We start from the raw sequence: 7,830 nt of genomic DNA, 5'->3' as shown, positions 1-7,830 counted from the left end.
GGGTCGCCACGTCACGACACGCTCGCCGAACCCAGCGCCATCTTGAGTGTGGCGTCCAGATGGTTCCCTTCTTGGGCTCCTCATGTTCTCTAAATGGCGCCCAAAACTTCAAGGAGCCCCCAACGACTAGCCCACCCGGTCTGAGGGACGATTACCTTCCCCTCGAATAACCTAGCAAGGAGATGTTCAAGTGCCCTTCACAGAACTTTAAGTGGGGCGGGAGAGCGACACTCGAAGGCCAGGTCCTAGAAGCATCCCAGTAGTTGTCGCGACGGCAGTGGCCGCTCGGGGCAGGCGCAAACCAGAACCCTGACGTGCGGGCACCCGCGGTGTGTTGCGACGCCCGTGGGCTGTTCAGCTCGACGACAGAGCCCATAACGGCCCTCGAGTCCCCTCTGTGCACGAATACCCCCAATGTGAATGCTTGGCACGAAGCCCACTCGTCGGCTGGCTTTGGCGGCGGGCACCTAGGCTGGGTAGTGGGCGAAGGGGGTCACCTCCCCAGACTCGGGGCACCCAGAACTGGACGCGGATAGAGGACGTAGGGGGTGGCCCAGGTACGCGGGTCTCGGCCTCACGCCCTCATCGCTCGTCGTGGGGCTTTCCACCGACTTGCGCTGGGAAAATTCGTGGTGGAACGTGCCAAGCCGCGGGGGTGGAGGGGTGAGCATCCCCGGGCACTACACAGGGCACCGCCCGGGGCGAGCACAGCCCAGCACCCGGCCTGCCCCTCCCCCTCGCTGGCAGCCGTCGTATGGGCCAGCCGCCTCCTCCTCCTCTTCTTCCCTCCCCCCCTCCTTCCGAGCATCCGCGGGGAGAGGTGAGGACGGAGTAGGGGGAAGGTGGGGGCTGGGCGGGCAGCTTTGCCGCGCTTTGGCTTTCTGCGTCAGCAGCACCGAGCAAAACAGCAGCGGGAGCGCGCGCCCTGAATGCGAGCGCGCGCCCCTCCCCCCGCGGCGTCGGGCCGCCGACACCCGGCAAACTCAGACCCCGAATGACAGGGCGGCCGGCGACTGCGCAGCACGGACGCACCAAGGCACTGCCGCTTTAAGCATGCTTGCCCATTGTTCGGAATCGAGCCAATGAGCGAGCGCCCGCTCCCTGCCCGCAGCCAATGGCGTTCGGGCAAAGGAGGCCGAGCGCCGCCCACTAATCTATATTAAAGGTTCTGGCGCCGCGTGAGTTCCCCACTGGCTGCTCTGAAAAGCCATCTTTGCATTGTTCCTGTCTCCGGCTTCCCCGATCTCCGCAGCCACCTCCGCCGCGCGCCATCTCCGCCGCCGCGGACTCCGGCAGCTTTACCGCCAGAGTCCTCGAACTCCCGCTTTTCTTCTCAGTCCGTTGCATCGGATCACCGGAGTGCCCCATCATGTCAGACGCGGCCGTGGACACCAGCTCCGAGATCACCACCAAGGTAAGGTTAGACGCCGCCCGCCCGCCCTTTTGGGGTCCGCGCGCCGCCACTGCCGGAGCGGTGTTTAGCGCACCGCACCCGGCTCTGCCCCAAGCCCGCTGTTACTCCCATTCGCTGCGGAGCCCGCCCGCTCCCGGCCTAGGCTACTAGGTAGCCCACTCTTTGTGCGCGTGCGGGGGAGGGGGCGGGAAGCGCCGTGGGCAAACGTGATGCCCATCCGGGAGTGTCCTGAGGGCCCTCAGGGACCCGGAGATGCGAGTGCGGAGGCCAACAGGCTCGAGGGGAGGCTGCTGCACGGGCTCCCGAAACTTGTTTGTGACTCTAAGGAGTGGCGGCCGGAGGATAGGGGCCTGGCTAGGGGGTCGTCGGCCCACGGGGCGCACGGAGATAACTTTGAAACTGGAGCGCTTTTGGAATCGGAACTGCCGGCGTTGGGGGGGCCCGCGTGTGCGGGCGCGGACCGGCTGTGGGAAGTGGCGGCTCCGTGGCGAGCGCCCGTCCGCGGCGCTGCTCTTTGTTAGGCGCCGGGCGGCCGAGTTTTCGCGCCTTGTAGTGGATCTGAAGAGGTTTATCTGGACTAGGCTCTGATAAGGCGGAGTGGGGCGGCGGGGCCGCGGTGTCGGTTGTCTTCCTGCGGAGGTGTGAAGGTCTCCTCCGCTCTGGCTGCCCTCGGGGAGGGGAGGTGGGTTTCCCGGAGTGTGGAGGAGTGTGCCGGGAGCAGCCGCCCAGCCTCAGTAATTCACCAACGGTACCAGGCATCGCTGAGGAGGAGGCGAGCCCACGCGCCTGAGGGGAGGAAACGGAAAGTGAAGGATCGGCGCGCCGGGGCGACGATGGGCGCCCCCCGCGGCTGCCCGGGGGCACCGAGTGTGCGGCTGCTTCGGGGACTACGCGGGCGAACAAAAGCTGCGGCCACGACTACCTTCTTGCGGGCCGAGCCGCGCGCCGGGGGCTGTTGAGGCCCGGTGATGAGGATTCACTGCCCTCGGTTTTGAGATCCTGCGCGTTTGGCGCAGCTCCGCTCCTGCGCGCCGCGTCGGTCCCGCTCCCTGCCCTGGGGAGTGTCTCCGCCCTTGGCGGGAACACGGCACTTTGAGGAGGAACCGCTTCTTTTAATCCTTTGGTCCTTATTCGTGCCCCTGCGGAGACAGGCGCGAGTCACCTTGGCGTCTCCTTAACCCCTGTGCCCCTGGAGTCACCCCTGGTTCTTTCCCAGGGGCGACTCCCCGAGAGGTGCGGGGCTTGGGACACGGATCTCCCCCGGGGCTCCCTCCGGTCCTCTCTGGGTCCAGCCAGGGAACTAGTTTGAAGGAGAGGATCAGCCCTTCCCAGCGGTGGCGTTCGCTTTTCCCCCAAGGTGATTTCCCGCTAGGGGCCCTAAATGCCCCTGTGGAATGCGTCTCCGAAGGCCTCGGGCTACGGGACTGCTAAAACCCCGCGGACTTCGTGGCGGCCTCCCGCGGGACTTTGCCCGCCAGATACAGAGACGTAGGCCCGCGCATCTAGGCCTGCGAGGGGCGGCGGCGGGGGCGCCCAGAGGCCCAGAAAGACTGGAGACCAACTGGCGCGCGCCCGGCGGTGCCAGTGCAGCCAGCGGGCGCCAGGTTTCCAGGGTCAGGGGCGCACTCGGAGGCCCCGGGGCCACGTGCTCCGCGCGCGCGGTGCGTGCAGAGGCCCGCGCGCAAAGCCCGCCGGGCGGGGGTGCGCGCCTGCGCGCCACGACCTCCCCGCCCCCACAACTCCCCGGGGCTCCGGCCGCCAGGGGGCGGGAGCGGTGGTGCCGGGTCCGCGCCGTGTCGGACAGGGAGCACCAGGAGGATGGGGCCGGCAGGTGCCCCGGGGCCCTTCACCGGAAGGCGCCCTAGCGGCCTCCGGTTCCCGGGCTGCTCGAAGCCTGTTTGTGTTGGCGGCAGTGTGCCGCACTGGATGGAAAAAATTACGGGGCAGCGGGGTGCTCGCGGCGGCGCTGCCCCCTGGGGCTTGGGGGAGGCGCGGCCTGACGGACACCGAGCTGGCCCTCAGACGGGCGAGAGAGCCACGGAGGGACATTTCGGCGCTCGCAACTGCCAAATTTCAGGGACTGCGCGCCTGAGTGCAGCAAGGCCTCACTCGAGCCCAGGAGTGTGTCGCCTGAGCCGGCGCCCAAGTCCAGGGCTGTGGTCTGCCTCTTCCTGGGATGGCTGTGGCTTACGGAGGGATGGGTGGGATTCTGGTGCCTTCAAAGAAAGCCCTGCGCTTGCCAGATCGTGGGCTCCGAGCTCGAACTCGGCTGCGGGGCCTCTGGCTGGAGAAGCGGCTTCCCCAGTTTTGCCAGATAGTTCCCTCCCATTCCCTTCCCAGGCTAGTCCACCCACGGGAATCCTCCCGCAGTGTTAGGGCCCTCCCCCATTGCCTTATTTATTTATGGCACATACCTGCTGTCTTCCAAGAAGGATTTGTGAGAGGCGGAGCTCTCTGGTTGGAAACAACTCTGTGATGAGAGAGTGTGAGTGAAGCGTTCCCGGGCTCGTCTGCCCGGCCAGACAGGTTTCGGTCTGTGGTGCCACATGGCTTGTTTCCTAAGAAGCATGAGTAAAGGTGCGGTGGGAACCGCTGTCCTGGATCCGTTTTTTAAAATGTGTGTGTTTTTAAGGGTAGAGAAGTAGGATGAGATCCCGGCCACAGACACTCAGTATTCTTTGCTCTCTCCCACCTGCAACTTCGAGCTTGTTACTTGGGACATCAGGATTGGCACTGAATCCCTCCTACCTGTAGATTCGGGCCCCTTTGCCAGCCCTAGGCTACTCAGAAGACTTACTGGTTCCCTTTTCCTTTTTGAAGGACTTAAAGGAGAAGAAGGAAGTTGTGGAGGAGGCGGAGAATGGGAGAGAGGCACCTGCCAATGGGAATGCTGTGAGTGTCTGTTGTGGTCATGACCCCCCCGCAGCTCCTGGCCTGGAGTTCTTACTTAAGACTTTGGGCTTAATCAAGGGTGGGGCGGGGGGCCGAGGCCTTAGCCAGTTCTGTATTGGGATCTCTGGCTGGAACTTCAGGGGGCATCTCTCCGGGGGTCTGGTCTGTAGAAGCCCAGGGCAGGGTCTGGAAGAAGTGACGTTGGGGGCAGAGTGATGTTCTGTCCTCATCAACAAGCTCCTCTACTTTCTGTCGAGGAGAATGAGGAAAATGGGGAGCAGGAGGCCGACAACGAGGTAGACGAAGAAGAGGAGGAAGGTGGGGAGGAAGAGGAGGAGGAGGAGGAAGGTGATGGTGAGTAGCTTTGTTCCTCTGGTACCTTCTGGTCTTCCTAGAAGATGGGGAGGGACTGGGGTCTCCCTGGGGGGTGGCAGGTCCAAGGCACCACCTCCAACTGGGCTTGTAGCCACAGAGCCAGCATCTTTCTCACTTGAGGCTAGTGACTGTGGGGCTGTGCCCCTAGCACCACACTCAACACCCACTGGAGAGTGCCCTCCATGCCCTGATCAGTTGGGTGGTGGGGCTTCTCTGGTTTCGCTTGGGTCTTCTTACCTCTGATGACAAGCTGCCCATGATGGGCAGTGTGGGTGCAGTGACTGCCCAGTTTGTCAGGCAGCAGAGATGGCTCAGCAGCACTCAACCCTGGTTACTCTGTTGCTGGAGATTGCCCAAGGAGCTGCAGTTTTCCTGTCATCGTGTCCACCCCCCCCCCACCCTACCTGTTGCTGCCTGCCACTGAGTGGGAGAGTCCCAGGACCCACTGTGCCCGGTTACTTGAGGAAGGCAGAGCGGTTTACCTGGGCTTTGTTCTCACCAGGTGAGGAAGAGGACGGAGATGAAGATGAGGAGGCTGAGGCAGCTACGGGCAAACGGGCAGCTGAAGATGACGAGGTGGGTCTGGTCTGGCTTGAGTTGGGTGAGAGGGCTGGGATCTGAGACACTAACACTGGAGGGCTTGATGGAACTTAAAAGTGGTTATAAGAGGCGGTGTGTGGTCCTTCTGTTGAGCTGGAGTGGGAACAGGGGCCCTATGGAACCACGCATGCCTGGTTTTAGTTTGGCTCTCAGGAGCTCAGCCAGTGGGTGGGTGGGCCCAGGGGGTTGGAAGAGGCCTTGACAATCCTTCCCTTCCCAGGATGACGATGTGGATACCAAGAAGCAGAAGACTGATGAGGATGACTAGACAGCAAAAAAGGAAAAGTTAAACTTAAAAAAAAAAAAAAAAAGCCGCCGTGACCTATTCACCCTCCACTTCCCGTCTCAGAATCTAAACGTGGTCACCTTCGAGTAGAGAGGCCCGCCCGCCCGCCCCTGGCGGGCAGCGCCACCCACAGACGACAGCGCTCTCCACCACCCAACCAAAACCACAACGTGAATTTGCAACAGGGGAGGAAAAAAGAAAGAACCAAAACTTCCAAGGCCCTGCTTTTTTTCTTAAAGTACTTTAAAAAGGAAAATTTGTTTGTATTTTTTATTTACATTTTATATTTTTGTACATATTGTTAGGGGTCAGCCATTTTTAATGATCTCAGATGACCAAACCAGCCTTCGGAGCGTTCTCTGTCCTACTCTGACTTTACTTGTGGTGTGACCATGTTCATTATAATCTCAAAGGAGAAAAAAAACCTTGTAAAAAAAGCAAAAACAACAACAACAAAAAAACAATCTTATTCCGAGCATTCCAATAACTTTTTTTGTGTATGTACTTAGCTGTACTATAAGTAGTTGGTTTGTATGAGATGGTTAAAAAGGCCAAAGATAAAAGGTTTCTTTTTTTTCCTTTTTTTGTCTATGAAGTTGCTGTTTATTTTTTTGGCCTGTTTGATGTATGTGTGAAACAATGTTGTCCAACAATAAACCGGAATTTTATTTTGCTGAGTTGTTCTAACAAAGCTGTCTCAGGCCTGGTTTTTCTTTAGGCTTTCTCCAGAGGGGCAGGGGCAAGAAGAGGGGAGGATCTTGAACCTGCTGTCCTTCCTGGGGACTGTGGGTTAGAGACCTCAGTTGGGGGAGGTGTGCCCCTTGGCACCAGGGTCTGGTGGGTGGCCATCGTGTAGTCAAGTACTGAGCTGCAACTGGCTAATGGGGACATGATGGGAGCACTGTAGAGCTATGGGCTGAAGGGGGAGCCACTTACCAGCTTCATCCCTTCCTAGGATTGTAGTGAGAACTTCTTCACTGAAGTTCTTTAACCCAGTTTCCTTGGAAATGTGCCGACACTTCTATAGGCTGGGGGAAGGATCCAGGAGGTGGGGTAGGGGGTGGTCCAGGCCCAAGTGTAAACTCAGGGCCAAAGATCCCAGAGATGCCACCTCCCTGTGGGACAGCTGCTAGCTGTGCCCTTCACCTCAAAGGCCTCACTGGATTATCCTGGCCACTGAATGGCTCCCCCTGGTGGTGACACGTGGCACCTTCTGGTCCCTTAGGATAGACCTTCCAGGATACTAATGCAGCCTAGGGTTAGTCACTAAGAGCTAAGTCTGACCATTGGGACCCTGTTGATTGTAGCCTGCAAGGCTCCTCTGTCCATGGGATTTCCCAGGTAAGAATACTGGAGTAGGTTGCCATTTTCTTGTCTAGGGGACCTTCTGGACCCAGGGACTGAACCTGGGTCTCCTGCATTGCAGGCAGATTCCTTACCAACCTTGCACTTATTCAAAATTCCGATCTCCAGAAGAAACGGAATACCTCGGTTTGGGGAGAGACACCCTGCCCCTTCAGCACAGTAAGGGCTGATATGTGAGCTGCTTGGAATTTTTAGAATGGTGAGGAGCTCTCTAAGAACCTTCTGGGGTCTACAGATGAGCTTTATATGTGTGGTGTGAGGGTCCACAGAGGAGCCTCGTGAGTGATGCGGGGTGTCCACAGCAGAGCCTCGTGTGTGGTGTGAGGTGGCCAAAGTGGAGCCTTGTGTGTGTGAGGGGTCCACAGAGGAGCCTTGTGTGTGGTGTGAGGGGTCCACAGCGGAGCTTCGTGTGTGTGTGTGGTGTGGGGTGTCCACAGAGGAGCCTGGTGTGTGGAGTGAGGGGTCCACACCAGAGCCTCGTGTGTGTGTGTGTGGTGTGAGGTGTCCACAGAGGAGCCTCGTGTGTGTGTGTGTGTGTGTGGTGTGGGGTGTCTATAGAGGAGCCTTGTGTGTGTGGTGTGAGGGGTCCACAGAGGAGCCTCGTGTGGTGTAAGGGGTCCACAGAAGAGCCTTGTGTGTGGTGTGGGTGTCCACAGCGGAGCCTCGTGTGTGTGTGGTGTGGGGTGTCTATAGAGGAGCCTCGTGTGTGTGGTGTGAGGGGTCCACAGAGGAGCCTTGCGCGTGTGTGTGTGGTGTGAGGGTTCCACAGAGGAGCCTCGTGTGTGTCTGTGTGTGTGTGGTGTGGGGTGTCCACGGTGGAGCCTCGTGTGTGGTGTGAAGGCTCCACAGTGGAGCCTCGTGTGTGGTGTGAGGGGTCCACAGAAGAGCCTCGTGTGTG

At 59.7% G+C, this 7,830-nt stretch overlaps 1 protein-coding gene across 2 annotated transcripts; it reads left to right on the top strand.

Moving 5' to 3' along the window:
* The first annotated feature begins 927 nt into the window (after positions 1-927).
* On the top strand, positions 928-6,258 carry PTMA (prothymosin alpha). Of its 2 annotated transcripts, none has more exons than XM_040228122.1 (5): positions 928-1,414; positions 4,235-4,306; positions 4,567-4,660; positions 5,184-5,257; positions 5,502-6,258. In XM_040228122.1, the coding sequence occupies exons 1-5, from the start codon at positions 1,370-1,372 to the stop codon at positions 5,547-5,549; spliced, it is 333 nt and encodes a 110-aa protein (XP_040084056.1). In that variant the 5' UTR covers positions 928-1,369; the 3' UTR covers positions 5,550-6,258. The 2 variants fall into 2 exon arrangements, with proteins under 2 accessions (XP_040084056.1, XP_040084055.1); XM_040228121.1 differs by having other exon boundaries at positions 1,162-1,414; positions 4,564-4,660.
* The last annotated feature ends 1,572 nt before the right edge of the window (positions 6,259-7,830 follow it).

The sequence above is a fragment of the Oryx dammah genome, unplaced genomic scaffold (genome assembly GCF_014754425.2).
Source record: "Oryx dammah isolate SB20612 unplaced genomic scaffold, SCBI_Odam_1.1 HiC_scaffold_27, whole genome shotgun sequence".
NCBI classification, from domain to species: Eukaryota; Metazoa; Chordata; class Mammalia; order Artiodactyla; family Bovidae; genus Oryx; species Oryx dammah.
This window is presented reverse-complemented; position numbering and strand designations above follow the sequence as displayed.

Coding starts and splice junctions, on each gene's coding strand:
- PTMA (XM_040228121.1), top strand. CDS start 1,370: ATGTCAGACGCGGCCGTGGACACCAGCTCCGAGATCACCACCAAG. Junction 1,415..4,234: donor GCTCCGAGATCACCACCAAG/GTAAGGTTAGAC, acceptor TCCTTTTTGAAG/GACTTAAAGGAGAAGAAGGA. Junction 4,307..4,563: donor CACCTGCCAATGGGAATGCT/GTGAGTGTCTGT, acceptor CTTTCTGTCGAG/GAGAATGAGGAAAATGGGGA.